The 24,278-nt window shown below is 39.1% G+C and overlaps 2 protein-coding genes across 3 annotated transcripts in view; one reads left to right on the forward strand and one right to left on the reverse strand.

Moving 5' to 3' along the window:
* Positions 1-7,315, reverse strand: part of BZW2 (basic leucine zipper and W2 domains 2) — a 59,446-nt gene extending 52,131 nt beyond the window's left edge. The window contains exon 1 of one of the 2 annotated variants that reach the window (XM_023215909.2): positions 7,170-7,315. The gene's annotated coding sequence lies outside the window, so the exon portion shown is untranslated. Of the gene's footprint in view, positions 1-7,153 lie in introns of both variants that reach the window. The other variant, XM_023215910.1, reaches the window with a different exon arrangement.
* Positions 7,316-7,634: 319 nt separating this feature from the next.
* The window catches only part of ANKMY2 (ankyrin repeat and MYND domain containing 2), a 46,969-nt gene continuing 30,325 nt past the window's right edge, over positions 7,635-24,278 (forward strand). The window contains exons 1-2 of the mRNA XM_023215908.1: positions 7,635-7,946; positions 17,325-17,389. Of these exons, the coding sequence (XP_023071676.1) occupies positions 7,880-7,946; positions 17,325-17,389 (132 nt within the window). The 5' untranslated portion in view covers positions 7,635-7,879. The remainder of the gene's footprint in view (positions 7,947-17,324; positions 17,390-24,278) is intronic.

Here is a 24,278-nt window from a genome sequence, read left to right on the forward strand (position 1 = left end):
GACAGGAGTGTTGGTGACTATTAGTCCAATGGGAAGTCAGAAGAAAAGTTACTACAGTAAAAGGGTGTTTAAGTGTTTGCCTCTCTTCAGAGGATTTTTAATCAAGGAAAAGGGGAAAATAAAATCTTCAGAAAAAATAAATAAATAAAAAGAAAAGAAAGGCCTAGACTGGTAACCAGTGAGAGAATTCTGTTTTGGAGCAATTGCTTAAAAACCATAATAATGGACCTTCAGGAAGCTCAAAGGTGGGGGTGGGCATGAGTCCAAATATTTGCTCACTTACTAGTTCTCTCAACCAAGGAGCTCCCATCCTCCCAGAAGGGGACCTGCCCAAGCCTGTCTAGCAGGTGAAGCTTTATTTGAAGGGCCACACACACACACACACACACACACACACAAAGTTACTTTCCATATGCATGCTTATTACACAATGAGAGCATGAACTGGGTAGAAATGCGAAGCCTAGTCCAGGGTACACTGATGATATCGGACTGGATTCCCTGACACAACTTTATAGAAGTGGACCATACAAAGTCAAATTAACGGAAATAAAAAAGAACTAGGACAGAGCCACAAGTTCTCTCAATCATACATTTTAAAAAGGTTTAAGCGAGGTATGGTGGCTCACGCCTGTAATCCCAGCACTTTGGGAAGCCGAGGCGGGTGAATCACCTGAGGTCAGGTGTTCAAGAACAGCCTGGCCAACATGGTGAAACCCCGTCTCTACTAAAAAATACAAAAATTAGCCGGGCGTGGTGGCAGGCACCTGTAATCCCAGCTACTCGGTAGGCTGAGACAGGAGAATCACTTGAACCCAGGAGGCAGAGGTTGCAGTCAGCTGAGATCGCGCCATTGCACTCCAGTTTGGGCAACAAGAGCAAGACTCCATCTCAAAAAAAAAAGAAAAAAAAGGTTTAAACCTACAGAGAATCATTCATTTATTTGTTTACCAAATACAGTAAGTCTGGTACTAGTCAATAGGGATGTAGCAAGCACTAAATCAGGCAAGTTTCATGGAGGTCACTTTCTAGCAGGTGGAGCTTTGTTCCAAGTATTGCACATCGGGTAGAACAAGTTAGCAAGCACGATGGTCTCCAGTATGTTTAAAGACAACAAATGATGCATTTGAGTTGCAGTTGTGTTTATTAACGTTTTAATAATTACGTACATTTTTTTTGTTTTTGTTTTCGTTTTTTACTTTTTAACTTACAAGTGGCATTCGTGCGGAATGGAATACTTTGAAAACCATGGATTTAAGCCCAATCCCTAAGCTAACCCTCAGATAAGGCACTGAGATGTCAAACCACTTGGCTGAGGTCAGGAATTCCATTTTAGCATTGGTAAGACAGTGGAGATCAAAGCAGAAAGATCCCTGCCCATCTGGAGCTTATGTACATGGAAGAGTTGGGGCCAGAACCTGATCCACTGTCTCCACTCAGTGCATTTTCCAGGGAGCCAACTAAAGCTGCTGCAATGTCTTAGAGAATTATTCATATGATTTTCGAAGGCAGCTTTTTCATTATTTGCCTCATAAATTTTATAGTTTGGAATTAGATGGAGTAGAGCATAAATATTAAAGTTGGGTTCAGCACTTGGATAAATTGAATTAGCATATGTTACTTCCAAAATACCAAAGAGTTCTCCAAAGAGTTCTATTAAGGGGGGAAAAAAGGGTATTTATCTTTAGAGAGAGAATTTAACAATACTGCCTCTTAGGGACACACAAATATTAGAAAATTTATGGCACCATAATTTCTAGCACTATAGGATACAGTTTTTAAATTGTTTCCTGCAGAAGCTCAACTCTAACAAAAACACAATCTTCACACTCCCAAATACTAACACCGCATCCTTTTCCTCCAGCCAGCAGTTTCCTCTGCACCATCAACTAGGGGTTCTCTTTCCTGTTTATAATAGTGCCATTCAATTACCTTGTACACTGAGAAAAACATGTAACATTTTTTTTCTTCTTAGAAATGACCATAAATCCAGGTTAGTTTGAAAAGCATTAAAGTCTTCTGTGTGGATTATAAAAAGGGTGACAGTAGAATATCATCCAATAGTAGCTTATGATATATTCTCTACAGTGCTGTTATCCCTTATTATTCATCTCTGCCCCAGGGCTTTTCTTGAGACTTATTTAGAAGTCCTCAAAAATAACAGTACACCTGTTATATTTTTTAAAGTTCTCATCTAGCATAAAAATAAGTTGAGATGTGAAAAGAAGATATAATTCTACATCTGACACAAAAAATAACTCTACATCTTAAGTTATTGTTTTCCTACTAAAATATTAATATTTTCAGAACTAAAAGGATTAAAGATAGCTAAAGGATTATACTTTCTTAAATATTAATACAGTGCTTTATTCTTTCTTATTGTCATTATACTTTCTTCCTTTCATTTTTGACATAAACTTTAAAAACATCAATGGAAACACCTATTGCTAAAAATCAAGACAGAATAATGAAAACATCTTTTTAGCATTTAACAAAGAATGGTTCATTCAATGAATATCCAAACCTTTATTTTCAAAATAGTTTACAAATATGACTATCTGAACATTTTTGGCACTCTTCACTTAATACATGCCAAATTTACAACAGGGCAAATCATTCTACTTGGCACGTAACTGTCCAAAAGATACTTGCTAAAGAGCGCCATGGCCTCCATACACAGACATGAGTAAGTTAAGAATGAAAAGTATTCTTGTTTATGACCTGCTAATATTGGTGGATTGCATATTAATTAAATATTCTTTTAAAATCCCAAAGTCTAGGATGACATGCTATAAAGGACATTTAATATATCTAAAACACAATAAAAATATTTAAACATCAAAAAGTAAGTTTAAAAAATTGCACAAATTATAAAGTAGGTGTCAGAGTAAGTATTCAGCTAAGCAAACATTGAGTAAGAACCTACCAGTCACACCCTATCCTGGGCCTGCTCCTGATTTTCCTAGACTAATATACTTATCCTAACAGTGCTGACATTGCTCAAAACAGTTTTGGTACTATTTTTTTTTTTGGATGCCTTCTGAGTTGGATTATGACACACAGAAGAACATCAGTATCTCCACTTCATTCACCTCTTGATTTTCTCAGTTAAACTAAATATCTCTGTACCCCTTCTTCAAAATTTTCTGAAAATTACTTTGTCAATTTTCAAAAAAGATGAGGATTAACTACCAGTAAGATATTCATGAATTTGTTCTACAAGCACTGAGTAATGCCACCAACCTTTCATTTTTTGGAGAAGTTAAAATGTGATGTGAAATGTTTATGGAAATGCATTGTTCAGAAGACAGTTCTTTGCAGATTTAGGTGTAACTGTTTTAACACTTAAACGAATAATCACATAAGCGAAACTCTAAGTATAGAAAAAAGAACATTTGTATTCATATTACTTTCTTATGTTGTGTTAAAAAAAAAAAAAGGATTTCTTAGAGGCTGTAATACTTCCAAATTTTCTTTTTAAAAACTTCATTATGGAAAATCTCAAATATATCCAAAAGTAGAGAGAACAGTATAATCAAGTGAATGCACTCATCACCCATCTTCAACTGTTAACATAGTCAATTTTATCTCATTTATATTCTCATTCAGTCTCTCTTCCTTTCTGTCACAGAATTATATTAAAGCAAATCTCAGCTGTCTTCTCATCCAGTTCTGCAATAAATCTGTTCCTATCTCTAAAAGATAAGTAATCTTTTAAAAATATAACCATAATCTACTTCAAACTTCAAAAAAATCAAAATTTCTTAATAAAGATACCTAAGTCTAAGGAAAAAAAGTCAAATGTCAAGAAAAACAATACCCTGAAAGATGTAATACTCAAAAATGCAATTAAAAGGCAGCATTCTCTTAATGTAGAGAGCTGGAAATCAGGGTCTGTAATGGGGAAATCTAAGAATGGCATGCCAAATTTGTAACATGTGCATAGGAACAATTTTTCTTGGTTGACAGCATTCATCAGAATGTCAAGAAGCTTGAGATCCAAAACATTTAAAGACTTTCTGCCTCTGGTTATGATTGTGCGTGCTTAGTGCCACCTCACCTCACATTGCCAGGAAGGATTAGTCAAGTAGGAAAACAAATCCACCTAAAATAACTTAGAGATCAAACTGAATTCAACTCAGCTTGTACTGAGCATACACTAGGTGCAAGACACTGGGTTAAACCTTTAGAAACAAAGATAAATTTGACCTAGTTAATATATACTCTAGAATGAGAAGGGACCAAACAGATTAATAATAATAAGTATAATAGAATGTGATGAGAAAGTGCTTGCTTTAGGTGTTTTCATGGAGATTCAGATGAAGAAGCAATGATGTCAATTTCGGGGGGGGGGGTGGCGGTAAAAGAGAGTTCGCTAGAATCCATAAGAAGAGAGAATTAAAGGCTGCCAGCAGTGATACCAGTAGCCATGTTGCATATCAATATCCTCCACGTACAAAGATTTTACTTACAACCCTTGCCAAGAGACATGAATAAATGTATTTACTAGCACGTATACTGCCCTTACTGGATAGAGAGAGAGAGAGAGATGAACACAAAAGCTGAAGAAAAGAGTTTTTGTTTAAATTGTGTCTGGAAAGTTGAATAGTTCATCAGATCTGGAGAGGAGATTCAGTGAAAAGGGAAGGGAAGTCATTCGGAGAAGGAGAAAAGCAGGAACAAAGGGGTGGAAATTACCGGCAGGTTGGGGAACCAGCAGAGTGGTGACCTTAGAGCCCAGTGTGTGGGACGGCCCAGATGACTGGAAATGCCTGCTGAGACCATGGATGGATTAGAACCTTCCAGGCCAGACCCAGCCCTCTATTCTGTGGCCAGAGGAGAGCCATTCACAGAATGATGGGTGCTCAATGTTTATTGAACTGGTAGTTCCCTGAATTAGCTAGATGGAGACAGGTGAGAGAGAAGCAGGCTACTTAAGATGCATTGCAATAGGTCTAGAGTGGTAGTAGTAGAAAAAGATATATATGAGAGGACACATACAACATTTCAAACATTTCAGAAATCATTATTCCAATTCTGACTCTGACACTTCCTAATATGGGGTTGTGGATAAACTATTTCCCTTAGTTTCTGTCCTCTTATTTGCAGAAGTGGGGATAATATTGGCAAATTCCTGAGTTGTCATAACAATAGAATAATTCTATACAAAGCATCTGGTAGAATATCTAGCACAGACTAAATACTCAATATGAAGTAGCCATCTTATTATCAATAAAACTTCTTTGATGTGAATCTATTTTAATATGCTCATTATCTAATCTTATTCCTACATTAAATATTTACACCATACAACTACTAATGTGATCAATCCATCTAATGAACAGTACCCATTATGAATCTGTTTCTAGAAATGTAAACTGACCATGATTTATCTGCATTTCTAGGTAGATGTTAGATTCTCTTTCAATGTTATTGTCTCTAAATTAACTGGTCATGTATTCAGAGAGCACTAAATACCAAACAAGTGTCATAAGGCATCAAGAAAATAGTTAGTTGCTATCCTCGAGGAACTGACAACCCCAGTGAGACAAACAGGTGTGACCTTCAAGTAACCATGGCTCAGATTTGGCACAAGAGATGGAAATACTAGCAATGAAGTACCCAATTCTGTGTATGCATCTGCTGGTAAGATGCTAAATCACATGTTCCAGGAGGTTACTACTCAAGCGTTTTTTTAGGTTTGTGGGTTTCTTCCGCATGATACTACATTATAAATCAATTGTAACTCTGGAACTAACAGCATTACAAAAGATCGGTCACTCTCAGAAGCCTTACTACTTGCCTGAATAGCCACATCATTATTAAAGCATCATCCAACAAAAGTATCTTTGTTATACACTGAGATGAATAATTTCAAACCATTTTCATGTAAGATGTTCTGGCTCAGATCTGTCCCAGCCTTTGAAGCTGAAGCTTTAGGGGGCAAAAACAGCTGGAGTTTAGGAAAGATTTTTGCTAAAGGCAGGAAATAATGATAAACATATTCCAGGAGATTTCAGATGTGTTAGTGAAAGCTTCACGCAAAATAAACGCCTAAGGCCAGAGGAAAATGGATTTCGCTTTTTGTATGGCACTACAAGAAGAAACAGTGGTCCTGAGGATGCTTAACAAAAACCACCTACATAATTATTCAAATTATTTCTCTTTGACACATACATGTCTCTTTGACACACATATTGAGAGAAACATCAATACTACTCTGTAGGGAAACAACAGTAAAACATAAACATTAATTTTCAAAGAAACTTTCATTGATGATGTAAATATAAATGTGTACCCTGGAGAAATCACTGATTCCCACATTTTAGGAAGCAAATCTTATTTCTAAGTACACACTTGTATTTACCCCCATCTACCTATGGTTGAAGCTCCAGGCTACATATTACAGTTGAATGAAGGTTGGATTAAGAGGCTAATCTAAGGCTATATATAGGCAGCAACACCAATTTAATCTCCGCCCTCTCCAACCTCCCCACCCTCCACTCCCTATTTCCATAAATCTCAAGATCTGAGTTACAAAGAGAACCAAGAACTCTAGCAGAGCAAAGAAGCCCTTCCCTCCCCCAGGCTGTCTCTCATAAACGAAGTATTAGTGCAAATGTAAATTGTTTCCAAACATCCTTAACAAGCAACATTAGGCGATCAGGTCCGGTTTTCTTCTACAGCTTCCACAGAGGCCAAAGAGATGACAAGTAGTGGGGAGGGCGAGGATTACCAACGTAAAAACTACCTTCTCCCGAGTCTGTCCTCACTGACTCTCTAGTAATGGGGCGCTCTCCTCCCGACCGGCCCAGAGCCCCGGCCCCAGCCTCCCCGGGAGCCGCGTCTGGCGGTGCCACGCACGAGACCATGTGCACCCGCCACTTCCCACCGCGTGGCTGGCCCCCACCCGCCCGCCTGCGGTCCCAGGGTCTCCCGGGGCGGCCAAACGTTGCGAGTCGGAGGTCTTCATCCCAGGTCACTGACACCCCGTAAGCGCGGTGATGATGAGGTGAAGCGGGGGCTTCTCCACCGCGAGGCAGGAAGCCGCCCCGGGAGGCACATGCTTCCTCCCCGCCAGCTCCGGCCCGATGGAAGCCCCGGCGGGGCGGCAGTCGCTGCTCTCGCAACCCTCCCGGCACCCCTTGTCTCACCTGGGCTGCTTCTCACCTGTCCGAGGAGGTAGCGACGACGCGCAAGGCTGGGGGGTGCGGCGATTCGTGCAGCGGCAGCGGCGGCAGCGGCAGCAGCGGCGGCAGACAATGGACGAGTGAAGGACAGACACATTGACATAGACACACGGAACCCGGCGCAGCCCCGCCTCCCGTACCGCCCCCGCCTCCCAGACCGCCCCTGCCCAGACCGCGCCACTCCCGGGGGTATAGTGGGGATACGGCGACAACCGGGAACCTCTGCACGCCCCTGAAAGCCGTCGCTGAGCACAGAACTGCCAGCTGTAGCATTTTTAATACTGCATGTGGCGAAATATTTGAACCGGACAGGACAGGGGGGCGGAATGTATAGGAGGAATTTAATTCTCCCCTCCAGCTTTCTGCATTTGGTTTTTCCCTCCCAGGTTTCTCCAATGGCGATCTCTCGCTGCCACCTCCTACGGCTCCTCCTCCTCGGCAGGGCCAATGACAGGCGGCGGGCGGTGACTGCCGCTGGGCCTGCAGAGACCGCCAGCCTGGCTCGCCCGAGCTCGCCCGCTGTCCGCCAGCCCGCCGGAGGGAGGAAAGAAGCGCAGCGTTTCCGCGGTTGGCTACCTCAGTGTCTTGGTCTCAAGTTGCCTCATTGAGGCTGGCGTTCCCAATACAGACGCATCTTTTCTTTTTTAATACTTCCTAAGAAACAGAATAACCTTCAAGCTGGCGGGAGCAATGGTTCACATAAAGAAAGGCGAGCTGACCCAGGAGGAGAAGGAGCTGCTGGAAGTCATCGGGAAAGGTACGGGTGGTGGGCTGCGACGCCGATGCGGCCAGCCTGGCCGGGGGGCGTGGCAGATCCGGGGGGGCGCCCCTGGCCTGCATGACCTTTGGCTACGGTTCTGCAAGGTTGGCAGCCTGGAACCGGGAAAGAGCGTTTCTCCCTTTGGTCTGGGACGGGTTGCAGGGGCGGAGAGGTGGGGAGGTAGAAGCAGTGCTGGGACAGGAGAGGTAGTTACTGAGGCTCGGCCTCTAAATCCGCTTTTGGTAACGTAAGGATTTCCACGCCCCGCCTTAGATTAATGCGAGCGTCCGGAGGTGTGGGCCCCAGTGTGTGAATTCTTCACTGCTCCCCAGGGATTTTGACCGCGTTCGGTCCTGGTAGTTTCAGGTTCTTAGGCGGGTGTCTAAATGGCCCTTTAGACTTCCTCAGGCCGAATGATCTGGATCCTTTGCTGATCCCCGCCCCCGCTTGGGAGTGGAGGGCGCCCTTAGGGAGGGGGTGCTTCATAAGGGCACAGAACTAGGTCTGTAATTTGCTGCATTGAGACTTCCGCATCCAGGGCCTCACTGGCTTCCAGAAGCTCCGACAGCCTCAGGAACCCTAGAGAGACAAGGAAATTGGCGAGGCCTCCACACCCACCCCTCGGCCCAGGTTGCACAGATGCGACCTTCTAATCGCGCTCCTTCGCGCTTTCTTGTCCACTCTCCCAATGCGTGCCCCACTTCTGCTGTGCTGAGTCCCAGCGGGGAGCCCCGAGGACGAGCCGGAAGCCATATTTCCCCGGAGTCCCCGAGTGGACGTCCCAGAGGAGTTCCCTGCCGAGTCCCGTTACCTGGCAGGTGACATCAGCGTGACTGCATACTTCTCCTGCACCCTCACGGTGCGGGAATGGGGATGCGTGGGACTCTGGGCAATTAATGTGGTGATTTTAAACTCAGTAATAGGATGGCTATATTTGTCCTCAAATGGCAGAGGTGCCAGTCATTGCAGCATTAGGCTTCCCAGTTTCCAGTTTTATTTACTTAGTAGCCAGGCCGAAATGTGGGATCCTAGAGAATAAGGCAGATTTATTCTTCATAGCGACAAGGAAATTCTACATGCGAAGGAGAAAAAATTCAGGTTTGAACTCAACAGGTGCCGATGAGCTGAGCCCACTCGATCTGATCTCAACTATTCTAAGTCAGTCACAGCTATGTATATCAATGATGTGTTCTTTGCCTGGAATTTTGGGATTTGGGTTAGAATTTATATTGTTGTACGGCATGGTTCTCGCTAACCTATTTGGCATTTCAGTCTTTCAGTTCTTCCTGTTTCTGGGTAATTTCTCCCTGCCTTTGATAGCTCTGGGATTCAGTTAAGCAAACATGTAAGTTTTCGCTGTTTGCCAGGTACTGTGTTGGGCACAAAGGAGACAAAGGATCAATTCACAATACACCAGGGACAAAAATTCTTTTTTTTTTTTTTTTTTGAGACGGAGTCTTGCTCTGTCGCCCAGGCTGGGGTGCAGTGGCCCGATCTCAGCTCACTGCAAGCTCCGCCTCCCGGGTTTACACCATTCTCCTGCCTCAGCCTCCCAAGTAGCTGGGACTACAGGCGCCCGCCACCTCGCCCGGCTAGTTTTTTGTATTTTTAGTAGAGACGGGGTTTCACCGTGTTAGCCAGGATGGTCTGGATCTCCTGACCTTGTGATCCTCCCGTCTCGGCCTCCCAAAGTGCTGGGATTACAAAAATTCTTTTAAGCAGTACAGTGGTAGTACATGTCCTCTCTCTCTCTCTCACTCACTCTCCCTCTATCTCTCTCGTTTGTTTGAGACAGGATCTCACTCTTCACCCAGGCTGGAGTTGCAGCTCTCTGCAGCCTCCACCTCCCTAGTGGCTGGGACTATAGGTGTGAGCCACCATGATGGCTAATTTAAAAAGATTTTTTTTTGTAGGGATGGGGGTCGGCGGGAGGCGGTTCTCCCTATGTTGCCCAGGCTGGTCTCGAACTCGTGGGCTCAAGTGATCCTCCTGCCTCAGCCTCCCTAAGTCCTGGGATTACAGGCATGAGCCACTGGGCCTGGCCCATCATGTGATCTCTTAAAAGTGAAAAATAATGAGCAGTTTTATAAATTGAGTCTTTGAGAGGGGGGAAGGGATTCCTTGGATATATTCTCAGGTGTCCACCAGTATTTATTTCAAAGATTATATAAACCTAAATTAATGTGCATTTATTTTGGTTACTGCCATGATATTTCTGGGCTCACATGGTGCATCAAGTTGCATGAGTGCACTGATGCTTTCATCACTTTAATTGGACCATGCCAGTGAGAAAAGAACTGATGTGGACCTAGTATGTGATACATTCTTGCCAAACGAAGGTCTGTGGGACATCACTTGCACTCATAAAGAAAAGTAATGGGAGATATGAGAAAAACAATTACAGCCAGCGCTTAATGACTGTTACTGCAAGCCACATATAATTTTAAGTACTTTACATATATTAATGCATTTAATTTTGATGAGCTAGGAATTAATTTTAAGCTATGATAGTATGAGAGATGGCATGGGATAGTGGTTAACCATGCAGGTCTGGTTTGAAATTCTAACTCATTTACTGGTGATGTGGCCTTTGGGCAAGTGACTTTTCCTGAGCCTCAAGTACTCTGTGTGAAAAATAGGAATAATAATAATAATAGCCACCTCACAATGTTGTTACAGGGATGAAAGTAGTTAGTATAGTTAAAGCATTTAAAACACGCTTGTGTTTGTGATAAATGTGGTAATCTTCACTTTATAGGCAAGGAAACTGAGGGACTGGGAAGTTAGGAAACAGTGTCAAACAGGTAAGTGGCAGAGAAGAGGTATCACCGGGCCCATAGGTAATAAATAGGCTGTACTTAAAAACAAACTAAACAAAACTTGAAACCAGTGCCATAACAGTCCATACAATATTCACTTTGAGAGGCCATTTAGTTTTAGCAAAACAGCATCTGTCAAGTTAACTCAGTTTTAAATGTTACTGATTTTGTAGTTCTGTGTGCATTAAATTTAAATTTTTGTTTTATAGTTGAAGAAAGGTCATAAGCAAAGTTTATATTTGTGCCGAAGAGAGACTTTTTTTTTAAAGTGGGTGAAGTGAGGAGTTTTGTGTTTTTTTTTTCTTTCATAGATTTTTCAACTTTGAAAAACTCTAGACTAGACAGTAAGTTCTAGTACTTTGAACTAACAATAACTTTTCAGCAAAGTCTGGCCTGGCATCTTGGCCAATCTGAAATAAACTCGGCAAACATTTAAGTGATTTCCATCTGCCAGCCACTGCTCTCCAGAAATTACCAGACTGTAAATGGGGCTTTTTATTTATTAGAATGCCAAGAGGTTCCAGATGAAAATGAAAATCTGTTTCCAACATACCCATTTAAACCATAGTTAATGACAGCATTCATTTAACAATATGTAAGAGAAAATTGAAATCACTGAACTCTGTTTAACTGGCTTATATTACTTGTAGAGTGACCCATTCTTCTAAGCTTTGATACCTTTTCCATTAATCTCCGAGCAAGCACTATTATGAAATAAATTAAACCTTTTTTAAGGCTATGAGCTAGATAATTTTTCCATTACTTCTCTTATTTAGTACCTGAAATTCCTGGGCTCACTGTTGCTAACAAGAAAGTATTACACTTCCTATTTTTTTTTTTTTTCTTATCTGTGTAAAGGAGCTATGAAACAGGTTTGGATAATAAGGCTTTTTCTTACCAACTTTGTTGAGATACAATAAGTTGCACATATTACAGGTACACACTTTTTTTTTAATCAGTTTTGATTTAAATATACATCTGTGAAACCATCACTAAGATCAACACGATGAACATCTTCATCACCCCCTAAAAAGGCCTTATGCCTCTTTGTGATCTGTCACTACCTTCACCCCATCTGCAGGCAACCACTAATAGATCTCTGCCTCTGTTGATTAGATTTCTCTATTCTACAATTTTATATTAGTGAAATCATACAATAAGTATCCATTTTTTGAGGGGAGGCTGGCTTCTTTCATTCAACAGTATGATTTTGGGGTTCATATTTATTGTGTATACCAATAGTACATAGATTATTTTCTTCTTTCATTTCCACTGAAAGGATATACTACTATTCGTGCATCCATTCACATTGATGCCCAATTGTTGTTTCCAATTTGGGACTATTGAAATAAGATCCTGTTCTAAGGTCCTGTGTCATTAATAATACTTCTGGTGTCGTTATGGTTGTTGAGAAACATTCAAGTCTGCTTATAACCAATTATAATACAGCTTTCAGAGAAAAAATTAACTGAAAATATATGGTTACCATTAGTTGGATGACTGGACAGGTTATGCAGCCTATATGGGCTTTATTATCTTCATTATGTTCATTTTCACAACAACAGCTCTTTTAGCTACTCTCAATTTTATAGAGTGCTCCGTAATACTAATTTAAGATCATTTTGTTACAAAGTCTAAAAATAGATATGAGTAGGAGACCTTTTAGAAACATCACACAAATTCACGATTTCAAAATGCATGTTATACTTACAGATCTCCACTTTGTGTGTGTGTGTGTGTGTGTGTGTGTGTGTGTGTGTGTGTATGTGTGTGTATGTGACACGGAGTCTCACTCTGTCGCCCAGGCTGGAGTACAGTGGTGCACTCTCGGCTCACTGCAACCTCCACCTCCCAGGTTCAAGCAATTCTCCTGCCTCAGCCTACTGAGTAGCTGGAATTACAGGTGTGTGCCACCACGCCCGGCTAATTTTTGTATTTTTAGTAGAGATGGAGTTTCACTTTTAAAATATATTTACAGCTTTATATCTATGATGATATCAAAATCTATATCCATATGTTCCTGTTTTAAAATTAAGTCACTTTAAACATTTTTACATGATTTTACTTATATGTAAACACTCTAACAACTAACAAAGCCAAGTAGATTTCTAAATCCTTAACTCGATTATATATTCCTTAAAATATCCGTTTTCATGGATTCCAATAAATAATGATTGCTGTCCAGCTGGGCACAGTGGCTCATGCCTGTAGAGTGACCCCTTTGCACTTTGGGAGGCAGAGGCAGGAGGATCACTTGGACCCAGGAGTTTGTGACCAGTCTGGGTCTCAACATAGTGAGACCCACTGTTATAAAAAATGTAAAAATTAGCTGGGTGTGGTGGCATGCACCTGTAGTCCTAGCTACTCAAGTGGTTGAGGCAGGAGGATTGCTTGAACCCAGGAATTCAAGGCTGCAGTGAGCTGTGATCATGCCACTGCACTCCAGCTTGGGCGATGGAGTAAGGCCCTGTATCTATAGAAAATTAAAATAGTAATAGTGAATAATGATTGAAATCTATACGTGTTTGAATCTCATGGCTGTGTGATGAATTGCCGAAAACAGAATGTTTGTTTCTCCTGTTCTGTTTGTTTTGGCTACATCTGCTTGTCTTTGGTGGAGACCCATGTTCCCAATCTAGATATTAGAAATGTCACAATGAATTATCTTGTGCTGCTCTGAATACAGAATAAAAAGATCTAATAAAGGCTTATATGTGCTCCACAGTTATCCCTCAGATAACTGTGGGATGGATATTATTATCCTTATTTCGTAGGTAAGGAAACAGAGTTTTACAGGTCTTTTTATTTATTTATTTACTTATTTTTTTGAAACAGAGTCTCAGTCTTGTCACCCAGGCTGGAGTGCAGTGGCGTGATCTTGACTCACTGCAACCTCTGCCTCCTGAGTTCAAGCAATTCTCCTGTCTCACCCTCCTGAGTAGCTGGGACTACAAGCACGTGCCACTACGCCCGGCTAATTTTTGTATTTTTTTTTTTTTTTAGTAGAGATGGGGTTTCACCATGTTTGCCAGGCTGTTCTCAAACTCCTGACCTCAGGTGATCCACCTGCCTTGGCTCCCAAACTGCTGGGATCATAGGCATGAGCCACCACGCCTGGCCAAGTTTTGCAGGTCTTGTTCCATTTTATAGTATTCCTGAAAAAGCTATAATGTAGTAGAAGAGAGAGCAGTAACACTAAGAATATCATTCTTTTTTGAGACAGGGTCTCACTTTGTTGCCTAGGCTGGATTACAGTGGCATGATCATAGCTCACTGCAGCCTCAACCTCCTGGGCTCAAGCAATCCTCCCACCTCAGCCTCCTAAGTAGCTGGGACAACAGGTGCATGCCACCACACCTGGCTAATTTTTTAGAAAATTTTTTGTAGAGATGGGGTCTCACTATGTTGTCCTTGCTGGGAAAATATTATGTACATAATCTCTTCTCTCCTAAAATGCTTGTTCATCCAGATAAAGTGATCAATTCCACCCTAATGAGGCAGGTTATGCTGTATTTTCTTCTTTGGTTTGAGCAGTTGGAGAAATTCTCTAAAGGGAAATAAATCACTAATTATTACTTTCATTAGTTTAGGTCTGTTGTTTCTTATCTCCAATGAAGGTAAATGTTGGCTCCTTGCACATCCTTTCTTATCTTCCACCCCCAGTAGTTTGTTAATCAGATTTAACACATTTATTTCCCAGAATAAAGCAATTAATCTTTTACACTTACTTGTAAAATATTATTTAAGTCTACTATGGACAGTAGGAATGACATAAAGTAAAAATCCTTCTGTGTGAGCCATGTGTTTCACATTTCTATGCTATTCTGGACCTTCTATAATTTCCGACCAATGTCATTACATTGTGAACACCAAACTGGAAATCAACACAGTCTTTCCTCTTGGAGTGTTTTGCTCATCCGTGTTCCAAATCTATTTTTATTCTCTAGAAGCCCAATCTGTTTCAGATTATTTTTCTCATTCCAGTCCCTGCATTTCAAAAGGCTAACCTTAACCTGTTGAGTGGTGCATGTGTGATTGTGGATGTGTGTACGTGTGTGATATAATAAGAAATATCTATTTGGTCTCTGCCCCTGGCTCCTAACACAGAGCTCCTAAAACCCATATAATCTCCTGAGCAATAGGGGTGCTGGGTGCATCTATTGTTCTAATATTTGGTCTTTGACCCTGCTACCTGACACAGAGTTTCTAATCCCTTGGAATTTCCTGGGCATTAGAAATGTCTTTTGTTCTAATGAGGTGATTGTTGGATAGCTTCAGGATGGGGGCTGGTCATGAGAAAGTTCAAGCCATGATTAGAAGGTTGAAATTTTCAACTCCACCCCTCCCCGCATCTTCAGGAAAGGGAGAGGAGCTGAAGACTGACTTAATAATAGGTCACGCCTATGTGATCAAGCTTGCATAAATATTATTGAACTACCGGTTGCTGAGAGCTTCCAGATTGCTGAACTCATGGAAGTTCTTGGAAGAATGGGTGCCTGGAAAGAGCGTGGAATCTCTGTGCCCCATGCCACATACCTTGCTCTTTGTCCCTCTTCCATCTGGCTGTTCATCTTTGTCCTTTGTAATATTATTTGTAATTGATGGGTAAATGTAAGTAGTGTTTCCCTGAGTTCTGTGAGCTGTCCTAGCAAATTATGGAACATGAGGAGGGGATCATGGGAACGCTGACTTATAGCCAGTCAGAAGTACAGGGGCTTATGATTGGCATCTGAAATGGGGACAGTCTTGTGGCCTGAGCCCTTGACCTATTAGATGTGACTCTAACTTCAGGTAAACAGTGTTAGAAATGAGTTAAATTATAGGATACCCATTGGTGTCCAGTGGAGAATTGCTTTGTGTATATGGGGGAAACCCCCATATATCTGGTGTCAGAAGTGAAGGATTGAGACTATTGAATGAAAGTTTAGCAGGAGAGAACGTTTGTTTTCCATTATATATACATCATCTTTAAAATATATTGTTCCCTTACAGAGTATATTAACTTAGATTGTTGGCTGTTGGGCAACACTTAGAGAATTATCAGCCTGTTCTCTAATGAGAACCAAATGTTTATGGTCTTAATCCCCATTCTACTCTTCACATGTAGTAGGCTTTGACATGCTCATAATCCCTATAGTATTCTCCTTTTCTTGCAAAAACATCTCCTGGGCAGATAGAAAAAGATAGAAAATAACTTTGGTTCTCCATGGAGAATGGCATTTGGATGAAACATCCTCCTCAAGAGAAAGTGGGGTGCAGGGTTTTTTGCTCTGCTTTTATTCTTCTATAAAGATTTTTGAGAAAGTCTCTGATGAGAAGCCACAGGTATGAATAAGGTTTCATGCAGAACTGGCTTGCATGCTCACACACACAAGAGCTTGGCCCTCTCATAGCCATTCAGCCAGTGATACTAACTGCTTTCAGATGGAATACAGGGTCAGAAAAATGCACTATTTATATATATATATATATATATAATAGTTGCCATCATACTCCAGGGACATGTAGATCATTCACTTGACATTTTCCCAACAGAGCTATTTCTCTGTCTATCTAGGAGACATTTCTGTTTCTCCTCTGTTGGTGAGGGGAACTCAGGTGACTTGCTTAAGAAGTGGGTCAGAGAGAAAGAAGCATACTCATCTTTGCATTCATCTTTAACTCTAGAAGGCTAGCAGAGTTTAGCACATTCTCACACTACAAGTCTAAATTTAAAGAGAGGAAATAACCTGGTTGGGAGATTTACCTATACTTTTATATTCTTTTATCGGAGAGGCTTACCTTAGCCTTTCTCCCTCAGCACGTTCAATTTCATTGTTCTCTTCCCAGTGAATCAGAAATTTCTTGGCAAAATGTGTGGCTGACTTGTGCTAATGATAATAGCAACATTCTCTCCTGCAAGTATGCTTCTGTCATTATGCCTTGTAGAAGACTGGAAAAACCTGACAACTGTGGCCCAATTATAGCTTCTTTCCAAATTTGCAGAGGAGTGACCTTCAGGTTTACATTAGTTGACTTTCAGGGTGGTGAATACTGATCACAGAGCACTTTTATATAGTACTAGGCATTAAATATGTTTCACCTAAGTATTTCCAAACCAAGCATTCTATTATAAATATGCCATCAATTCACCAGATGTGGTGCTGACAAATTATGTAAATACTGACTGCATTTTGAATGCCAAGTATTACATTAACTGGAATTTAAGCTTCAGATGGTGATTTGGATTAGATGCCCTTTAAGATTTTTTTCAGTATTAAGTCTTATGCTTTGTGGTTATTGTATTACTGCCAAAAGGAAAATGTGGCCAATGTAATATACTTTAAGGTCAGTGAAAATAAAAACAAGATGAAGCTGTTTTTAGTTTCTGTAAATCTATTCTACTGGACAATTAATTTGTAAAATAAATAGTATGTGATTGGATGTTTCATTTCTTAGCAACCTACACTGACTAGACTTACTTTTACAGATAACTCCTTAAAGTTTATTCCCTTGATGTTAGATTTTTCTCTTATTCTAGTGATGAATAACCTTACTTTTCATTTTTTTTTTCAAGGTACTGTCCAAGAAGCTGGAACGTTATTATCCAGCAAGAATGTTCGTGTCAACTGTTTGGACGAGGTAAGATTTTAGAAGTTTAATAAAGGATTTTACTTCCTAAGAGATAATATATCAATTTTTTTTTTTTTTTTTTTTTTTTTTTTTGAGATGGACTTTTGCTCTTTTGCCCAGTCTGGAGTGCAGTGGCACAATCTCGGCTCACTGCAACCTCTGCCTTCCGGTTTCAAGTGATTCTCCTGACTCAGCCACCCAAGTAGCTGGGATTTCAGGCACCCACCAGCACTCCCAGCTAATTTTTGTATTTTTAGTAGAGATGGGGTTTCACTATGTTGACCTGGCTGGGCTTGAACGCTGACCTCATGATCCTCCTGCCTTGGCCTCCCAAAGTGCTGGGATTACAGGCATGAGCCACTGCGCCCAGCCTTCAAATTTGTTAATACAAGTTTTTTTTTCTAGCATTTTTGCTCATATTATCCTAACAATTCCTAAACTGAATGTAAGCAAATAGGTCACAAAAGACAAATAAGCATGTAAAAATAGTTTAGTCTTATTAGTAATTAAATAAGTGCAAATAAAGTCAAAATCATATTATTTCTTGTCAAGCATGGGGAAAAATGGACTTTTAAATGCTAATGGTTAAGTGTAAATTGATGTACTATTCTGTAGAAACTTTTGGAATATGTATCAATTTTAACTGAGTATATTATTTGATCCAGCAACTTCACTTCTAGGGAAAGTTAAGTGAACCTAAACTCAATTTCCTAGGATAGTTGCTTCTAAAATAAGTTTTGGAAATGATGGTAACATCTGAGCATTACAGTAGCCATTGGCCATGTGTGACCATTAAATACTTCAAATAAGGAAAGTTTGACTGAGGAACTGGATATTTAGATTCCTTCATTTCTTTCAGTTATTAGCAGCTTTATGGAGGTATAATTAATATACAATAAGCTATACACATTTAAGGTGTAAAATTTGTTAAGCTTTGACATATGTCTATACCTGTAAAACCATCACTATAATCAAGATATGAAGATATCCATCACCTCAAAGGTTTCCTCATACCCCTTTGTGATCTCTCCTTCCTGCCCTTCCCCACCCACTCCTGCAGAAAGCATTAATTTGCTTTTAGTCACAATATATTAGTTTGCATTTCCAAGAATTTTGTATCAATGAAATCACACAATAGGTACTCTTTTTTTTAATCTAGCATCTTTTATTTAGCATAGAGATTCACCTGTGCTATAGCACATCTTATTCCTTTTTCTTGCTGAGTAATTTTTTTTATTGTATATGTATACCATAATCTTTTTATCAATTCAACGGCTGATAGAGTTTTGGGATGTTTCCCGTTTGGAGACTTACCATAAAGCTTCTATGAACATTTATATACAAATGTTGGGATGGACATATGTTTTTATTTCTTTTGAATGATTTATCTCCTCTTTATGGGTTGTATGTTTTTATTCTTTCCATGTTTGATTGTTTTTTATTGGGTGCTAGACATTGTAAATTTTACCTTATTGGGTGCTGTATGATTCTATATTTTGATAAATACTTCTGAGCTTTTTTTCATGAACACAGTTAAGTTACTTGGAAGCAGTTTGATTATTTCAGTTCTAGTTTTTAATGTTTGTTAGGTGGAACTAGCAAAATGCTCAGTGAAGGATTTTTTTCCTGGTGTTGAACTAAGGCACTTCCTTGTCCTCTCTGCAATGTTCTCAGATGCTTGAGGTTTTCCACCCTGGCTGGTTGAACAGGCAATCTTCCTGGCCCTGTGTGAGCTCTGGATGCTGTTCCTTGTAATGCTGTCAGCTAGTTCTTTGCCCAGGCTTGGGTAGTGTCCACATATGCGTGTGTTGGTCAGTACTCCAGCCAAACACTCTGAAGAAACCCTCTGCAGATCTTTAGAATTCTCTTTCTGTGCAGCTCCCTTCTCTCCTCTCTTTTACTCCTCCTAGGAATTTAAGTCAACTTGGTGACCCTGGATGCTCAACTCCACTGCCTCAATGCAGTCTGCCAGGCTCAGTCTGGCTGACCTCTCCATATACTGTAACCTAGAAACCCTCTTAAGGTGATAAGCTAGGCAATTGTAGGAGCCAATTCAGTTGCTCTCCCTTTCTCAGGGATCACGTGTTTTATTGCCTAACCGACAGTGTCTTGCAAATTGTTATTTCATCTGTTTTTCTGTTACTCTAGGAAGACGCTTTTGTTACTAATCTTGGCTAGAAGTACCAGTTTCTAATTTTGTTTAATTTTAATTAATTAGAAGTTAAATTTTAATAGCCATATGTAGCCAGTGGCGACTATATTATATAGCATAGTCTAGTGCTAAAAAGTTCATTGGACTTCCATTTCTCATGCAGAAGGGAAAGGGGTTCTGTTAACTCTTTACCCACACATGGATAGCAAAATTAATATCAGACAAAATAAAGTTTAAAGCAAAAAATAATTATATGGACATTCTGTCTTATATGTTAAATTAATGATCCACCAAGAACATAATAGCCTTAAGCCTTTTCTTATAAACTTATCAGCTGTAAGCATTGAGGTTCATAAAGAAAAAAATGGTGGTGCTCCAAGAAGAAATCTGTAAGATCGCAATAGCACCTTTTAGAAACTAACAGATTAAATAGAAAAAAAGTAACGTAGGATGTAGAAAATTTGGATAACCCAATTAACAGTACATGGACTGTATATTAGCAGAAAAAAATAGTATATTTTCTTCTTTACATGTAACATTGATAAAAATTAATCCATGTATTATACTATTTTATAAAGGAAGTTGTAGCTTATTTCAGACAGTAAATGTAGTATAATACATTTGAAAAGAAACAAAAATATAATCCAAATAATGAAGCACATATCTTGGAATTTGTTTTTTTGACTCTAAATAATGCTTAGGTTAATGAAGATAAAGCATAAAAATTGCCGACTATTTACAACTGAAAATACAACATTTATCAAAAGCTTTCTTTGCTGGCCAAAGTGATACTAAAAAGAAATTTTGTAGTGTTTATCATTGCACTTGTAATCTTTGTGGTGTTCTGAGCTTTTAATTCATGAAATTATTTTTAAAAAAGTATACTAAAAGAAATAGTAATGATTTAGAAAAAATAAAACAGAAATTAAAAAATTGTAAAGCAAATAAACATAAGCAACAATGTAAAAATAGATAAACTGGAAATAATCTAAATTAAAAACTATTGTGTTTCAAAGCATATCACCGAGAAAGCGAAAAGACAATCTATAAAATGGGAGAAAAATTTTACAAATTGTATCTGATAAGGCACTTGTAAATTAAGAACTTCTACAACTCAATAATAAAATAATATATAACTCAATTAAAAAATGAGCCAAAGATCTAGATAGATATTGCTCCAAAGAAGATATGTAAATGATCAATACATAATGAAAAGAGGTTCAACATCATTAACCATCAGGGAAATGCAAATAAAAAGCACAGTGAAATACCACTTCGTATCCACCAGGATAGCTATAATCAAAAAGGTGGTATAGCAGGCATTAGCGAGGATGTAAAGAAATTGGAGCCCTCATACATTGCTGGTGGGAATGTAAAATTGTGTAGCCACTTTGGAAAATAGTCTCTAAGTTCCTCACATGATTAAACATGGAGTTACCATATGACACAGAAATCCCACATATATACTTAAGAGAAATGAAAACATATATCCACACAAAATTTTGCACATGCAAATGCATGTTTATAACAGCATTATTCATAATAGCCAAAGGTAGATACAACCCAAATGTTCAACTGATGAATACATCAACAAAATATAGTATAATCCTACAATGGGTATTATTCAGTTACAAAGATGAAAGAAATGCTGATATTTGCTACAATGTGCGTGAACCTTGAAAACATTAATGCTAAGTGAAAGAAGTCAGTCACAAAAGACTGCATATTTTAGGATTCCATTCATACAAAATACCAAAAATAGGCAAATTCATAGGGACAGAAAGTAAATTAGTGGATGACTAGGGCTGAGTAAGGGAGTGGGGTGAAGTGGGAAATGACTGCTAATGGGTATAGAGTTTCTTTCAGGGATTATGAAAATATTCAAAAATTGATTGTGGTGATGGCTGCACAACTCTGTGAGTATATTAAACCCATTTATTTCTACAAATTAATTGAGTAAATTGTATTCTGTATGAATTGTATCTCAATAAAACAGGAAAGAAAAAACAGTAAAAATTATCAACTTAAAACTGAAATATAGGTATAGCTTGGGAAGTACAAGAAAGAAAACAATTTGTAGAAACAGTAAGGAGGAAGGAAGGAAAGATGGGTGGAAGGAAATGAGAAAGGGAAGGAGGGAGGAAGGGAGAAAGAAAAACATAACTACAATTATAAAGAGGATTGTCATAACTTTTTTATTAAGCCAACACATTTGGAAACCCATATGATCTTTGTAGAAAATTAAAATGGATATATTCATCTCGTACAGAAGTAGAAAAACTAGGCTGGGCACAGTGGCTCACGCCTGTAATCGCAGCACTTTGGGAGGCCGAGGCGGGTGGATCACCTGAGGTCAGGAGTTGGAGACCAGCCTGGCCAACATGGTGAAACCCCTTCTCTACTAAAAATACAAAAATTGGCCAGGCGTGGTGGCGGGCGCCTGTACTCCTAGCTACTTGGGAGGCTGAGGCAGGAGAATCGCTTGAACCCCGGAGACGGAGGTTGCAGTGCGCTGAGATCGCACCATTGCACTTCAGCCTGAGTGACAGAATGAGACTGCCTAAAAAAAAAAAAAAAAGGTAGAAAAACTGGAATAATCAATAATTGAGGAAAATTTGTATAAATATTTTTAAATTTCCTACCACCTTCAAAAGCTGCAAACCAGAGTAAGGTTTACCAAACTCTAAGGACCTGTTAATTCTCATTTTACACTAATTATACCATTAGTTTAGAAAAAGATGGGAAGATACTCATTTATTTGATAAGGCTAGCATAATGCTGATGCCAAATAGTAAGAAGTTCCACAAAACTATGGACCCAGGTCACTTTATAAATACAAAGGCAAAAATTCTAAAAATGTTAGCAGGTTGATGCAGCCATCTATTAAAAGGATTATAAGACATCATAGCCAAGTAAGGTTTTTCCAAGAATGTTAGGATGGTTCAGTTTTAGAAAACCTTTCAGTGTAATTCACTATATTACAGAATAAAACAGAAGCAAATAGGATCATCTCAACAGATGCTAAAATGTATATTATAATATATAATAACATTTGATGGTATAAACTAACAAATTAGGATAGAATGACTCTTCTGTAACCCGATAGAAGGTTTGCAGAAACCTTCCACAAACTTTAGCATCGTACTTAATATTCAAATAGAAGTACCAGAATCAAGACAAGAAACTTCCTACGTGTTCCTGATGATTGAGTGGGCTGCAGACAGACTTGGCCTCTGTGATCATCCTTGAACACAGCACAGAATTTTTTGCACTTTCATTCCCTTTCCGTGGAGCATTCTTCCTGTAGTTATTTGCATTCCTAGCCTCCCTAACTTCTTTCAGGGCTTTGTTCAAATGCCACCTTTTCAGAGGGACATTCCTTGAATGTCCTCTTTAAAATAATAGTCTTCTCTTTCCCTCTGGCACTGCTCCCCTTTACTTAATATTATTTCCTTCTAGCACTTGTATCACTATCCATCTAGTCACCTGTACTGTAAGTCCCGGGGACTTAGACTATGGGAGGCATGAAGTTTGCTTATTGCTACCTCCAATGTATATAGATCAGTGCCTGACAGATATTAAGCACTCATTAAATATTTGCTGAATGGATGCTGCATTTAATGACAGAATTCCAGTGTAATAGCCTAATGTTGATTAATTCTTTGACTTAAGAATTATGGGAGAGGAACTTTATATTTAAGGTGATTGTATCTAAAGAATTGTAGAAGCTCGTTTCTCATGCAGTTCAGTTAAGCAGACTACCTGCAAGGTTATCTTTGGGAAATGACAAGGACGTGAGGATTTTTACTCTTGCATATCATTGAATCAGAGATGCCATAGATTAAAAATTCATCTAGATATTTTTTAAATGAGGGGAGTGGAAACTGATGGTAATTTGTGAGACTTTAGTAAAGTGAAAATTCTGGAGATTTTAAATATAAAAGTGAGATGTATCTTAGAATTGATGAATTACAGTATGATAACATTTTATGAAATCTTATCACTACCTTTCTAGTTTGAGGTGGACATTTATTTTAATATTCTGTCTGATGCTAAGTTATTTCATCTTTACAACTGTAATATAACATTTTAAATTAACTTGCATCATGTATTTTGAACATGGGAATATTCTCTTCTACTTCTAGTAGATAAGCAGTATTGTTTCAAATTATTTCCTTTTCTGGATATTTACACTGAAATACTATAAAAACACTACAATAAATAGAAAATTTATAGCATGGTGGGTTTATATCTCTATGGAGCATCAAAATTTATTAATATTACTTATTTTCTCTTTGCCCATGGAAAAGTTTTTATAAACAACATGGTACTAGAACCAAGATAATGCATAGTAATCATTGCAGTCAAAATTTATAATTTTCCTTCGCACTGTTCTAAATTCTTATAACACAAAATTGAACTAAGATAGGAAAGTATATGTGATATCCACTTCTTTGATAAATAAGTGTAAATTTGTTACTTATCAGTAGTTTTTTTTTTTTTTTTAATACCCAGGACCATCTACCACAGCACTGAAATTTGATATGGGAAAATCATATACTGCATTATAAACACGACAAAAAGAGCAGGTTCAGAGATTGCACAGCAGATGATATGATTGGGATATTTACCTTTTTTTTTTTTTTTTTCTGAGACAGAGTCTCGCTCTGTCGCCCAGGCTGGAGTGCAATGGTGCCATCTTGGCTCACTGCAACCTCCACCTCCCCAGTTCAAGTGATCCTCCTT

Source organism: Piliocolobus tephrosceles, chromosome 8, assembly GCF_002776525.5.
Source record: "Piliocolobus tephrosceles isolate RC106 chromosome 8, ASM277652v3, whole genome shotgun sequence".
Classification (NCBI taxonomy): domain Eukaryota; kingdom Metazoa; phylum Chordata; class Mammalia; order Primates; family Cercopithecidae; genus Piliocolobus; species Piliocolobus tephrosceles.